This window comes from Talpa occidentalis, unplaced genomic scaffold (assembly GCF_014898055.3).
Source record: "Talpa occidentalis isolate TD23 unplaced genomic scaffold, MPIMG_talOcc4v2.1 talOcc4.14, whole genome shotgun sequence".
Taxonomy (NCBI): Eukaryota; Metazoa; Chordata; class Mammalia; order Eulipotyphla; family Talpidae; genus Talpa; species Talpa occidentalis.
This window is the reverse complement of record NW_023601433.1, coordinates 2,170,183-2,183,964: the sequence shown is the minus strand read 5'-3', so window position 1 is coordinate 2,183,964 and position 13,782 is coordinate 2,170,183. Positions and strand designations below refer to the sequence as shown.

The window sequence follows — 13,782 nt, the reverse complement described above, 5'->3', positions numbered from 1 at the left end:
TTACACCGCTTTTACCGCCACCGTCAGGATGTTTCATTTCGAAGAGAAGGAAGGAGCCCCCAGCCCCCGCCCACCCCCCTCTGCTCTGTTGCAGCCCCAGTGCCTCCCCCCTCACTCCCAGGAACAGCCCCCCCGCACCCGCACCCCAACCCACGCCCGCAGCCTGATGGCCGGGTGACCGGCCCTCTCCTAGCAGCAGGTGGGGGCTCTGGGCGGCCAGGGGAGGGGAGGGGGCCTTCCACTGGGCTCTGGGCTTACAAAGGCCTGGGGCTTGGGACGTGGGGCCTCCCATGCCTCGGTTTCCACACCTGTGACGTGGCGTGTCAGTACTGGCCCGCTGTGCCCAGGACACAGCTGCGTGTGGACACGGCCCAGCCGTGTGATGTGGCACTATGCCACGCGGGGAGGACAGCCAACCTCGTCCTGCCCGACGGCCTCCCCTCTGGGCCAGGGGGACCCCACCTCCCCGCCCCGCTCCTGGGCCTGCCTCTGCAGACGGGCAGAGGAGCAGGGTTGGGGGGGAGCTGCTCCCTGGGGTGGCCCCACTCCCGGCGCACTGTGTGGGCCGCCCAGCCCTGGGGAGGCCGCAGCCCGGGCGGGGGCCATGCAGATACTCTTGGATGCCTCGGGCCCTTCCCCTCCGGCCCCGTGTGTCTCCCTGGCGGCGGTGCTGGCTCTGGTGGGCAGGGCTCGGAGTGGCCCTCCTCAGAGTGGCCAGTGAGGTGACCAGTGCTGCTCCCCGCAGGGCTGAAGATGGTACCAGTTGCCCCCAAGCCGCAGGGGCCTGCAGCTGCGCCATGGAGGAGCCCACGCCGGAGCCGGTCCACGTGGACGTGGACAAGGGGCTGACCCTGGCCTGCCTGGCCTTCCTCTGCCTCTTCCTTGTGGCGATGATCATCCGCTGCGCCAAGGTCATCATGGACCCCTACAGCGCCATCCCCACCTCCACCTGGGAGGAACAGCACCTGGACGACTAGGCCCTCGGCCACGCCCACCGCGGAGCGGGCTGGGGGCTGGGGGCGCAGATGAGGGCCGGCGGCAGGGAGCCCTCCGGGGCGGCGTGGGCAGCAGGTGCTTGGACCGCCGGACCCCGCCCGGCAGGGACCCGCGGAAGCCAGGCCCCGTAAGCGCCAGGAGAGGTGTTTGTCTTCCCTTTTATACACATCGGAAGTTTGGGGAAACCCAGAAAACAAGGAGAGGCGAGGGGAGGGCATGTCGAGCCCCAGGGGACCTCCGTTTTGATATATTTTCTTGTCTTTTCTACAGTTTTTAGAGCCGTACTCTGCGGGTGGCCCTCAGTTCCCCACCCAGCTGCGCAGACCCGCGTCCCACCCCCACTGTCCATGCCCCACCCCAGCCCAAGGGCGTCCAGTCCCTGCCCCACCCCCAGCCCCGCCGCCGCCCTCTCCCCCCAGTGCCGGCTGCCCCTGCTCCCTGGAGGGCGGGCCGGCAGGCGGATGCTGGACACAGGCTGGCCGCTCCTGTCTGTCCCCTCACCGGTGGTGCCCAGAAGGGCCTCACCCTTTGCTTTGTGTAAACCTCACAGGAAAGAAAGGAGGGGCCCGGCTGCGGGCGGTGGGGCAAGGCCTGTGTCTGCAACCTGGGGCGCGATGCCTGCCCCGGCACTCACAGCTGCGGCTTGGAGAGTGGCCTGGCCAAGTCCGCGCGCCTCTGCTCGTGCGCAGGCCCTGAGCCCAGGTCCCCGGACATGAGGGAGCAGCATCTACCTCGCAGGGTGTGGTGGGGCGACGCGGGGGGACAGGGTGCTCCCCGACCCCACCAGGGCAGCAGGCTCTGTGCTGGGGGCACAGCTCCGGCCCACCTCCCAGCCAGGCCCACCGGCGGCCTGGCCTCAGGGGTCGCGTGTGCTCGTTGACAGCCCCCCATGAACATGGTGGGGTGTCCCCTCAGGCGCGGCTGCCACTCCCAGAGCAGGCCTGAGCCCCCTGAATGCCTGCACCCCAGGCCCCAGCCACTTGGGCCCTGGGCTGTGGGACCCTGAGGGAGAATAGGCCGCAGTTCTGGGCTGTTGCGGCTCAGCAGACACAAATCAAGGTGTGTTCCAGGTGCACGGCACACACGTGTGTGCACCCGCACTCACACTTGCACACAGCACAAGCGTGCACACACACTCACACATACATCCAAAGCACACATGCCCTCACACACACCAACGTGCGTGCGGGTGGGGGTCCCCCGCTGGGCGGCTGGGGCCCAGGCCGCACCCCGCCCAGGCCACCCAGGCTGCACCCCGCCCAGGCAGGCTCTCAATAGCGCATCTTCGCCCACGGGCCCATGTGGTAGCCAGGGCGGGCGGCACCTGCCGCAAGTTCCCTGTGGTTCTCAGCGGGCGCCCGTCCGCAGCTGCAGCTGCGCGGGTCCTGCAGAGAGAGGCCCGAGGGGCCGGGGGCGGGTGTCCGCCTGGAAGCCGGGGCCAGCTTCATCCCACTGAATGTTCAAAGGCCAGGGCACAGGTCCCCCGTCCAGCCCCTGCCCCAGTCCGGGCGCGCTGCTGGCCATGCTGGTGGGACTGGCCGGGCCCCCCAGGAGCAGACAGGCTCGCAGCCCGCGTCTGTTTGGGAGGAGGGGCGGGGGCGGGCCCCGGTTTGGCTGAGGAGCAGAAAAGCAGCCCTGGCAGCCCCTCCGGGGGGCGCTCGCGGCCACCGCGGGCTCCAAGGTGTGCGCACGGTGGAGACACGATGCAGCCGCTGTCAGGCCACCTCAGGCCAGGACCTTCCCGATTAAAGCTGATGCTACATGCCACGGCTCCCTCGTCCTCAAAATTGCCGACCTGGCCCCTCTGGCCTCACCCTCACGGGGCTCACAGCGCGGCGGGCGGTGGGGTGAAGGGCAAGGGCTCAGAGACCCGGCCCCCAGCCAGACCCCCTGCCGGGACGCCTCTGGGCGTGCCCCTCTAGCTCCAGAAGGCTCCGCTGTCACGGCCTGGGGTCTCGCTGCCCGTGTGCCTCTGGCCCTGAACGGCGCTGCAGGCCAGGCAGGCGCACGCCCGGGCCCAGCCCCGCACCTGGGCGTGTCCACAGCCCCGGGTGGCCGGAGCTGCAAGCACCACCCAGGGCGTGTGGCCAGGGCAGAGGCGCCCACGCCATCAACTGCCGAGGCCAGGGAGGCGTGGGGCGAGGACAGCCCACGGTCCAAGCTGAGGCTGGACAGCGCGAAGGCACTGCCCAGAAGCCCAGACCAGCAGTCGGCCGGAACCGCACACAGGCCCCAGGAAGCCGAGGCCCCAGGTCTCAGACGACTCTGCTGAGCAGCATGGTCCAGCCTCCCACAGCCCCCCACGCCTGACCACAGCACCCCAGACTCACTCTCCGTCTTTAGCTACACGCTCCAGCCGCAGGAGCAGAGCAGGACAGAGGCCTGGCTGCCACACCCACGGGCATAGGCGCTGGCCGCCTGAGGGCCACTGCAGGCCCGAGCTCCTGGCCCCGCCCCTGCCCTACCATCTTCCCTCCACAGGCCTGGGACTGGGGTGCACCTGCCAGAGCCACAGCCTCCCGCCCAGGAGGTGGCCGTGAGGCCAAGCTGTGGGCCTGGGGTGAGGCGCCCGGGGTGGAGCTGGACTGGAGACATCCGCCTCGGGCCACCTGAGAGGAGCACCAGGCCCTCGCTGTCCCCAGAGCAGGGACACTCCCCCTTGGGCCTGGAACGACCCCCAGAGCCACTGCCTCTGCCCAGCAAGGGTCAGCAGGCGCGGCCCCCAGCACAGCTGAGGACAGGCTTGTGCATGTGGGCGGAGCTGCTGGGATGCCGCCGAGGCTGGCGATGGGACGGAGCTGACCTTTCTGCTGTCGGGTCAGGGCGTGCGCCCACACAGCCCCCCCGGGGTGCCCCGCTGCCCAGTGCCGGAGGACTGAGAGAGGAGGCTCCGCGGCCAGTCCCCGAGTCTCCCCAGTGGGCGGCACAGCCGGCCCGGGACGCTAGGACACAGTGGAAACGGACAGCAGAGCGGGGCTCACGTGGGGTTTATTCGTCTCCCATGGGGGACCAGCTGGGGGCGCGAGGGGCCGCTCCGGCCGAGCCCTGACTTCAGGAGCAGAGACTCAGGCTGGCGAGAGGGCGGGCAGCACCTTCCCGGCACACTGGCCGAAGCCCACACGGTAGCCGTCCCCCTGGCAGTGCCCTGGAACACAGGAGGCCGGGGTCACACATGGCCGGCCCCACAGGCTCTCAGAGCGGCCAACGGGGCAGGGTGCCCAGAGCCGCCGCGGGGGTGGGGGACATGGCTGCCACGGGGCTGCCCTCCCGCCAGGGCTTGGTCTCCGGCCCCAGGTCCGCGCACGCACCAAGGCCTGGCCCTCCCGTGCGCCTGTGACCCAGGCCCCAGTTTCCTCATCTGTGAGGTGCGCGGACGAGGGCCAGCGCGGCAGACACGGGTTGCCCAAGAGGGCCGCCCCGGAGGTGGGCGTCGGCCTCGGCGGCGGGGCAGGTTGCCAGTGGGGGTGGCCGGGGCGGGGGCCCCACAGGCAGCCTCACCTGTTATGATGACCTCATCCCCGTCCAGCAGAAACTTCCTGCTCTGCCCGTTCCCCAGGTCCAGGGCCTTCGTGCCCTTCCAGGACAGCTCCAGCAGGGAGCCAAAGCTGTCCGGCTCCTGCCCGCACAGAGGGGGTGTGGTCAGCGGGCGCAGGCGCAGTAGCTCAGCCCTGGCGCCCTGGTCCAGGCCAGGGCAGTGCAGGCCGCGCCCAGCAGGCGTAGCTGGCCGGGTCACACCCAAAGGTGCCCATTCAGAAGGTTTTGGCAGGTTATTTTTTGGGTCCAAAATGTTCCCAAAATTCTGCATCTAAATTGAGGCTGAGGATCCCAGACGCAAAACTTTCCTACCATTTAAATAGGCACCCTCTACTTTGGCGCACAGGGGGGCCCTAGACTGGGCCGGACACCCCACCAACAGGACGGAGCCCCATCAAACCAGAGGCTGAAGCCGGACCCGGCACGGGGTCAGCAGCACAGCCCCGGGTGAGGGCACATGGGGGACACAGGGGCACAGGGGAATGGGGAGATGTGGGCACATGGGGTGGGAGGGACCTCATCCAGGGAGGGGCAGAGAGATGGGACAGCCAGCACCGCCTGGAAGAGGGCCCCCCCATCCTCCTGCCGTCCCCTTGGGTCAGAATGTAGAAAGGAGACCCTGACCCGGAGGCCAGACGCGCAGGCCCTCCCCGGGGTGCCCAGAGGCGGGGCCAGGCGGGTGGGGCTGGGCACTCACCGACCCACTGATGGTCCCAGATGCCAGCAGGTCCCCGGGCCGCAGGTTGCAGCCATTGACCGAGTGGTGGGTGAGCTGCTGCAGCATCGTCCAATACATGTTCTGGGGGCGCGGGTGGGTGCTCAGCAGGCCTCCCGGGAGGACGTGCTGCCCCAGAGACCTCCCGACTCTCCCCACAACCCCCTCACTCACAGCATGAGCATCCAACCTCCAGGATCAGACCTCTGGCTACACACAGGCCCCCTGCGAGGACACGCATGCCCGCCCCCGTGCGCCGTGCAACCCGGCCTGGACCCGGTGCCCCAGCAGGGCCCCCTCCCCACCCGGACACAGTGCCCCGGCTTCCTGGCACCTCAGGGGGCAGCACCAACTGCACCTTCAGAGGCAGCTCACTGGCCACGTGGCTGCTGTCCCGTCTGGGGGGGTCTCTTGACCTCATGGTCACCCCACAGGAGCAAGCAGAGGTGCTCCAGCCACCCCCACCTGGACGCGGCGATGCGGGTCCTGCCCGGAGACCCTCCCCACCCCGTAAGAGGCAGCCCCCGCGTCAAGCTCACCTTAAAATTGGATCTGCATATGGTGGCCGGCTGGCTCATCCCTTCTCCTGGGGAGGGACAGAGACAGGCACAGAGACGGGCCCCACCACCAGGCAGGGAGAAGACCCTGGAGGACTGACCACCAGCACCCACCCGCCAGGAGCCCCACGCCCAGTGCCCACGCTGCCCTCCCGGCCCAGCACCCGCCACCTCTGAGGCCGCAAGACCTCAGCTCCCTGACACAGTGCTCCCGGCAGCCCCCAGGCCCCAGGACGGGCCTTCTCTCCTCATCCAGGGCACCGGGGCCGGCCATGCAATGCCACTGCGGGGGTCAGCCCACCACCCCCACCCCCGCCCCAGCACCGGGCCTCCCAGGGCCCTGCGTCCCCTCTGACCCTCTGAGGCTGACCCTCAGAGAACAGGTGGCCCCAGGGAGCCGTGTTCCCCAAGCCCCAGCTGGGAGCAGCACCAAGCCCTGAGGGCTGCAGCGGGAGGGCCCTGGCCCGGCCCCACCCACCTGCCTGCTCTGGGCCGCACCTCCTGCCCCAGCCTTCCAGAGCCCGCCCGGATGAGGCTCAGGCTCCAGGCGCTGGGCAGGCTGCTCGGTCCTCACTAAGTGGCTGGGAGGGCCACCCCTCTAGGCCTGGGAATCCCCATGACTGTCGTGAGGGGAGGGCAGTGCTTCCTCAGGGCACCTGTGCCACCCCAGCTGGCACTCCTGCCCCGCTCCGAGGGCACCTGTCCTGGCACAGTATCAGGCCAGGCGTGTGGCGCGTGCAGACTGGCACGCGGAGAATGCAGCGGGAGGGAGAGCACGCCCAGCCGAGGCAGTACCTTTCAGGGCCACCGAGAGGTTGATGTCAAAGGTGTAGGGCTGGTCGTGGCGCAGGTATGGCAGAGGCTTGGGGTCCTGCGAGGGCAGACCAGACAAGGCGCTGGGCCCTCCTGGGGACCCCTGAGGCAGGGGCACTGAGCTGTCTCGCCTAAGAGCTAGGTGGGGGAAGCTGTGGGGGGGGGTGCCCACAGGAAGGGGTGGTCTCTGGGCCTCGGTGCCTGCTGGGCTGGAGGTGCTGGAAGCAAGGCAGGGGTGGGGTGGGGGTGGGGAATGGGGTGGGGGAGCTGGGTGCCTGGAGCTGGGCGGCAGGGGAGAAGCTGGGGGGGTTGCCAGGGCAGGAGGCCAGTGGAGCTGTACTGCGGGGCCTCCCTGCTGAGGACAGGGCATGGGGAGGGGACAGAGCCAGGGAGTCACCCCCGAGGGGCAGGGGTCAGAGGGGCCAGGAGCCGCTCTCCACTCCCGCCCCTTGCCGCTGGCTAACTCCCCCAGCTCTGAGGGGCTCCGAGGCTACAGAAGCCCCCGTTTCCCCAAGAGCAGGCCCGCCCGGCACAAGACGCCCCGCTCACCTGCTTGGGGTTGGGGATGGCGAAGGGCAGCAGCGCGTCCATGGGCACCACCCACGGGGAGATGGTGGTCCCGAAGCTCTTGCCCAGGAAGGGCCCGAGCGGCACGTACTCCCACTTCTGAATGTCTCGGGCTGGGGGGAGGGGCCGCGTCAGCCCGAGCCCACCCTGCTTGGGCCCCGCGCGCGCCCAGGCCCGTCCTCGCGCCCCCCACCCGCCCCGCCCGCGCCCCGCCCCGGCCCGGCCCGCACACCGCTCCAGTCGTTCATGAGGACCATCCCGAAGATGTGCTCGTGGGCCTCGGAGATGGGGATGGGCTCTCCGAAGCGGTTCCCGGGCCCTACAAAGAAAGCCTGCGGGGCACGGGTGAGCGCCCAGCCGGGCGGCCGCCGGGGCACGTGCTTGGAGGGCGGAGGTCAGGCCTTCCCGAGCCCGGGCAGCGCAGGCAGCCGGCGCAGGGCCCGCCGGCCATCCGTGCCCGTGCTGGGCGGAGCGGGCAGTCCTCATCGCGGCAGCCAGCGCCCCTCGGACCACACCGGGAAATCGGGGCGGGGCTGGGACCTCCTTCCAGAGGAGCACCCGCCGTGTGGGGCTCGGGGCCTCCCCGCCCTGGCACCGCGGGGGGACGCAGCCCCATGGCTGGCCAGGGCCCTGTCCCGGAGGCTTGAGCCCCTCAGCCAGCGAGGAACCAGCACAGCCGCGCCGCGGGGGTCGGGGCGCCCTGCACAGGACAAGCGGGACAGGGCGTCCGCCAGGGTGGGAGCCTCCAGGCCCAGCCTCCGCTCGGGGCCCAGTGCGGGTCTGTGCTGACTGGCGCTGGGGACGCAGCCCGGGCCCCTCCTCTGCGAGGCACAGAGGGCCTCTGCCCTTGGGGGCACTTCAGGGCAGAGTCGCCAAAGAAGAGCACAGGCCCTGGACTACGGTGGCACCCGTGGCCGTGCGAGGGACGCGCTGCTGGACCAGGTGGCCAAGTGCTGCCCAGGAAGCTCACCCTGCGGCCCGGAGGACCCGGCTCTGGGTGCCGCCAGGGCTACCCGCAGTGCAGGAGTGAGACCGGGACGGGAACCACGGACATGACCGGCGGGGACAGGAGCTACCAGGGGTCACCCAGACTCCCGCTCACCATTTCCAACTCAATGTCCAGGAGCTTGCAGGGCCCGAACACGGGAGGCTTGGCTGTGCGGCACAGAGAGCCCGGTGAGCCAGGCGCCCTCACACCCCGCCCCCCGCGGGCGCCCTCCCTCGGGCCCAGCTCTCACTCTCATCCGGCCGCATCTGCCCCAGGGGCCTGCGGATAGGGGTGCCGGACACCACGATGGAGGAGGCACGTCCGTGGTAGCCGACAGGCAAGTGCAGCCTGCAAGGGGGGTGGGGAGGCGTCAGCAGGCGGTCTGCTCACCACGCCCCGCAGGGTTTTTAAGACTTAAAGACAAAAAGGAAGAGCTGACCTATGACCCTAAGGCCCAAGCAGAGCGATGGACACCCTGCGGGGGCCAGCTTGGGGGCGGGGCCGGCCAGGTCGCGGCGGGAGGCGGGTGCCCAAGGGGACCAGGAGATGCTCCCTCCCGGCACCCACCAGTTGGGCATCAGTGCGTTCTCCTTGCCCCGGAACATGATGCCCACGTTCGAGGCGTGCTGCCGCGAGGAGTAGAAGTCCGTGTAGTCGCCTGCAGGCCAGAGACGCGGGGTGGTCAGCGGCCGGCGCCTGGACGCGGGCGGGAGGGGCGTGGCGCGTGGTGGGCGGGGTGTCCGCAAGGCGCCGCGAGGACCCGCTGGGGCTCCCGAGACGAGCTGGCAGTCGGGAGCCGCCCTCTGGGCCAAGGGGGCACGTGTGTGGCCTGAGTAGCCGCTGCCCCGGCAGCCCCCAAGCGGCCGGGCGTGCCCCCCAGTGCCCCTGCGGTGCCCACAGAGCCGCGCTCTCCCTGGGGCCTCCCTCCCCGGGGCAGCGCCTACCCCTGTGCTGGCTTCCTGCCCCCTCCCAGGGCCAAGACCACCTCCCCATCTGTCTCGTGGGGCCCTGGGAGGGGCTGGCACCCGCTCCCCGGCTTCCTCGGGGAGTCAACTGCCAGAATCTACAGGACAAACCCGTTGGGCAGTTCGCCTGCCTGCGCGGCTCGGAAATCTCTCTCCAAAGCGGCCAAGCTGGTCCAGACCAGCAGCTGGGGCCAGAGCCAGGCTGGCAGGGAGGGGAGGCCCTGCACCCCTTCGGGCCCAGAAGAGGCACAGCAGGCATTTCCCCCAACAGCCGACCCAAGAGGAGGCCAGGCGGGGGTGCCAGCAGGGGTGCCCACTGTCTGGCCAGGGGAGGAGGGCACAGTGAGGCCTGCCTGCTGCCAGGCTGCTCCCCCACTTCTGCGCCAGGGCTCCAGGGAATCCGTGGGGGCAGGGGGGCAGCGCCTGCTCTGGCACACCGTTCCCGAGACCGGGCGCACACTTCCTGTGGCCTGGGTGCCAGGACTCCATCAGCCAGCTGTGGGGGCAGGGCCAGGGGCTGGGGCGCTCTCTGGCCCTCACTACCACCCGTGTCTCAACTGCTGGGCCCAGCACCAGGTGCCTGTCCAGGGATGGCACCGTCCAGTGGGGCTCCTGTGGCCACAGCATGGAGCTGGACGAGGCTGGGGTGCCCTCCGCAAGGCTGATTCAGCCTGGAACGCTGGACCCCAGTGTCCAGGTCTGAACAGCACCTCGTCCAGCTGGCACCGGGCTGAGCTCTTGACAGCCCAGCTACTGTCCTGGGTGGCCCTGGGCTAGCGGGAACTCACTCACCTATGGTGGCCGGGAGGTGCATGGTGGCAGCCGCCTGGGGCGTGAACGCACTGAAATGAACCAGAGCCAGGGCTGCAAATCTAAGCAAGGACACGGGGTCCCCGCTGCAGCCCCCATGAGGGCTGAGCCCAGGCCCTTCCCAGAACCCCCTGGCAATTCCCAGCAGCTCTCGGGCAGGCCACCTGGGAGGGCCGCCCCCCTGACTACCCAAACCTGGGGCTGCTCTTCTGGAGGCCGGAGCCGGGGCGCAGGGGTACGGCCAGCAGTGGTGGTGACCCTGCAGCCCGGCCACGGCCGCCGAAGCCCTCGAGCACAGCCCTGCTGGACCCCCGCCCGGGCAAGGGCGCCCGCTCACCGCTCCCGGAGCGCTGGGTCGTCCCTGAGCCGGGCCTGGCGGGCGGACAGCAGGTCCTGCAGACAGGCTCTCGCCTCCTTCCAGGCGGCCTGGCCCAGGCCCATGAAGGTGTTGAGCGTTGGCTGGGACAGAAAAGGGGAAGGCGAGGTGTGGCGAAGCCGGGAGACAGCAGCAGCCCCTGCCGCTCAGGTGCAGACCCCGAGCCCCAGGCCCGCCTTGCCCTGCACGGGCCTGGCCTCTGCAGCCCCTGCACGGACCGCGGCACCCACCTCATTGAAGACATCCTGGTGCTGGGAGAGAACAGGCCCCGTGAACAGGTGCCTGATGGCGCTGAGGTCCAGGATCTGGTCGCCAATGGCCACGCCGATCCTCGGTCTCGCCTGGGGAGACATGCTGGCGCTCAAGCTCTCTAGTGGGGTGGCCTCCCCTCGGAGGGCCCTGGAGGCTGGGGCCGTGGAGCTGGGGCATGAGCACCCCCCCCCAGCTCCCTCCTCCCGCGACCCGGGGTGGCCTGAGCCCCAGGAACCCGTGTTCACCCAGAAGGGAGGTCCCAGGCCTCCGTGGGTGGGAGGGGAGTCCCTCCAGGCAAGGCTGCACCCCGCTGGGTGGCCCCCGCAGCCGGCAGTGGGGTGGGGGGCACTGGAGTGCACTCGGCAGCTCAGACGTGGGGAGGAGAAGGGAAGCTCCCAAGGGCTGTGAGCGGAGAGTCTGTCCACTGCCCCGAGCCTGTTGTCCACGGGAGCCCAAGAGCTCTGCAGATTGGCCCTGGCCCTCCTCCGCAGAGCCTCCTGGGCCTCCCGGCCTCAGCCTGCCACTGCCCTCCCGGGCATGGAGAGGGGAGCAGCTGTGTGCGCACTGTGCTCATGTGGGGCATCTCTCACGCAGCCAGCACATGACACCACACCCCCACCTGGCCCTGAGGCTGCCACCCCAGTGCCTGGTACCCCCAGTTCCACTGTGCCCCCCTGCACCTGAGCCCCCCTCTGAAAGAAGCAGAGCGCTGGGTCCAGGGCTGCCCCCAGGGGACATGCAGAGACTTGTTTTCTGAGGCCCAGCTGGGGTCAGGAAGGGCACCCCAGAAGCACCTGCTAGCCCAGTCTACAGCCTGGAGGCCACTGCCAGGCCACAGGCACAGCGGGTGCTCCCCGAGCTGGCACCCACGGACCCCAGACCAGGCTCCCCCCCAAATCCCAGAAGCAGCTTCCTCAGCTGCGCAGGAGCAGCTCCAGCCGGGTGCAGCCCACGCCTGCTCTCTCCCAGCAACTGCCCCAATAGGGCCCAGGCCTTGCGGACCTCACAGGGCTGACCAGGAGGGCCCGGGGCCTCTAGAACGCACAGCCAGCTGTGTCCACATCCTCCTAAGGCGAGCACCCCACTCGTCTGGGAGCTGGACACGTGACCTCAGTGCTGCCCCGACCCGCTGGGCCGCCTGACGCGGGGCGCCTCCTAGCCTCCGTTTCCTTGGCTGTGACGGGCGACGGCGCGGGCCTTGCTCGAGTCCCCTGGGCAGCATTCCGCAGGCCCAGGACACATGGGCGACGCTCAAGCCTTGCTCCTGCCCCCACCCCTCCGACGGGAGCTGCGGGGCTGTTCGGGGAGGCGAACCCTGCGCAAGAAGGAGGACTCTGGCGGCAGAAAGGCGGGTCCCGACATGAGGCCGGCTCTAAGTGGCGGCCACCTGGCCAGGAGCAGGGAGCCAGTCAGCAGCCCACAGCGGCCTCCCCCTCTCGGGTTCCTCAGCCCTCAGCACCTCTGAGGAAGGACTCGCCTTCCCGGCCAGAGCCTGGCGGGGAGCTGGACCCGGAGCACTGGCCAAATAAGAGAATGAAGGAAGGGACTGGTCAAGTCACAATTGCTGCGCCAAACTATGGAGGGGGCCTCCCTGTGGCCCGGGGTCAGTCTCAGGCTGTCACCGCTGCAGCCTGAGTTGGTGCCCGGCCAGGGAGCTGACCCACAGGAAGCAGCTGACCCCTCCTGTCCCCCGCTGCCCCCTCAGCCGTGGATCTCAGTGGATCCGCCTGTTGTGCTCCCCACTCTGTCTCTGGGGAGTCCCCTCACCCCCACCGCCAGCCTGCACCCTGATCCTTGTATGCATAAATAAATGAATCTTTAAAAAAAATCTGAAGGGCTGGTGGCCGGCAAGGGAGGACGAGCAACTGGCCGGCCTGGAGGGGCGCCACCCTGCAGAGGAGCCGGCACGTGCTCTCCGGGGATGGGACGCCCCAGACCCGGCATGCCCGGGTGCCGGTGCCCAGTGCGGGCCTGGCCCGAGCCCCGCGCCCTCTCTGCTGGCCACCCCCACCAGCCTCAGCCACGCGGCCTGGAGGGCTGCTGGGCCAGTCAGCGCCGGTCTGGGCCGCCACGCCCCTGTTTGTGTGTGCGACCTCCAGGGGCCAGGGGCTAACCTTTGGGCCCTTGCAACAGGCGGCCAGCGGCCCCTTGTGAAAGGCCCTGCTACCTGGGCCAAGGTGGCAGGGAGCCAGGGCCCGGGCAGGGAGGGCCGGGGAGGGGGCTGGGGAGGGGGAGGGGGATTCTGGGGCGCTGCAGAGCAGACCCCAGTCCACGGGGGATGGGGGGTGGGGGGAGCCCTGAGCAGCCGGGCTTCCTGGCCTGGCCTTTCGACAGATGTGCTGAGAATCCCGCGGTGTCCAGGGGTTTCTCGCTGCCAATCGACTTCGCCCAGAGCCAGCTGGAGGAGCTGGCGGGGGCGGGGGCAGGGCGGGCACCCCGCGGGCCGCAGCGCGGCGGGTCTCAGAAGTCCAGCCAGCGCCCGCGCCTCCGCCCCGCCCCTGCGTCCCTGGGGTCTGGGGTCCGCGGAGAGGCGCCCCGGGAGGCTGCCGGGCCCCGGACCCCACGGGCGCCCGCGGGAGGGGCAGCGCGCGGCGGGCGCGGGTGAGGCCGGCGGCCGCGCCCCGAGGGTCCCCAGGGGCCCCGCCCCGCCCCCGCCCCCGCGCGGGCACCTGGCGCGCGCTGGAGAAGACGCCGTAGGGCAGGTTCTGGATGGGGAAGTCGCAGTCCGCGGGCACCGGCACGAAGGACATGCTGGCGAGCTGGCGGGGCGCGGCGCGGGCTCGGCGGCGAGGGCTGCGGCTCGGCTGGACGGCAGGCGGGCGGCCGCGCGGACTCTGGCCCTGCGCTCCGCCCGCCCCGCCGGCCCGGCCCGCCCCGGCCCGCCCCTCCGGCCCGCCCCGGCCCGCCCCTCCGGCCCGGCCCGGCCCCCCCTCCGGTCCGCCCCGGCCCGCCCCTCCGGCCCGGCCCGCCCCTCTTTCCGCAGGTCCATCTCCGCGGAGCGCGACCCTGGCTCTAGAGGGACCCCAGGCGTCTTCCGCCCGGGGCGCCTCAGTCTCCCCCGCGGGGTGCCGGTGCCGCCGCTGGCTGCACAGCCGGGACAGACGGGAGGGCCCGGGAGGGGCTTGGAGCCGGCCCAGGAGGGGAAGGACGCGGCGGGAAGGGGGTGCAGGGAGGTGTCCCGCGCCTGCCGGCCTCGCTCCCCAGCACCT

At 70.7% G+C, this 13,782-nt stretch overlaps 2 protein-coding genes across 2 annotated transcripts; one reads left to right on the top strand and one right to left on the bottom strand.

The window, feature by feature from the left end:
* The first annotated feature begins 748 nt into the window (after positions 1–748).
* CTXND1 (cortexin domain containing 1) lies at positions 749–1,030 on the top strand. The gene has a single exon (XM_037511431.2). The coding sequence runs from the start codon at positions 798–800 to the stop codon at positions 975–977; it is 180 nt and encodes a 59-aa protein (XP_037367328.1). The 5' UTR covers positions 749–797; the 3' UTR covers positions 978–1,030.
* Positions 1,031–3,972: 2,942 nt separating this feature from the next.
* On the bottom strand, positions 3,973–13,356 carry FAH (fumarylacetoacetate hydrolase). Its single transcript, XM_037511430.2, has 14 exons — positions 13,243–13,356; positions 10,552–10,662; positions 10,283–10,404; positions 9,928–9,977; positions 8,738–8,828; positions 8,421–8,518; positions 8,285–8,337; positions 7,415–7,514; positions 7,165–7,295; positions 6,598–6,673; positions 5,785–5,831; positions 5,228–5,329; positions 4,495–4,612; positions 3,973–4,141 (listed from the first exon to the last, which is right to left on the bottom strand). Exons 1-14 carry the CDS (start codon positions 13,321–13,323, stop codon positions 4,062–4,064), a joined length of 1,260 nt encoding a protein of 419 aa, XP_037367327.1. The 5' UTR covers positions 13,324–13,356; the 3' UTR covers positions 3,973–4,061.
* Between the last annotated feature and the right edge of the window lie 426 nt (positions 13,357–13,782).

Excerpts from the sequence above, each read along its gene's own strand:
- CTXND1 (XM_037511431.2), top strand. The coding sequence starts at position 798 with ATGGAGGAGCCCACGCCGGAGCCGGTCCACGTGGACGTGGACAAGGGG.
- FAH (XM_037511430.2), bottom strand. The coding sequence starts at position 13,323 with ATGTCCTTCGTGCCGGTGCCCGCGGACTGCGACTTCCCCATCCAGAAC. Across the intron at positions 7,515-8,284 it reads TGGACATTGAGTTGGAAATG|GCTTTCTTTGTAGGGCCCGG; the intron begins GTGAGCGGGAGT and ends CGTGCCCCGCAG. Across the intron at positions 6,674-7,164 it reads CCATCCCCAACCCCAAGCAG|GACCCCAAGCCTCTGCCATA; the intron begins GTGAGCGGGGCG and ends CTGCCCTCGCAG.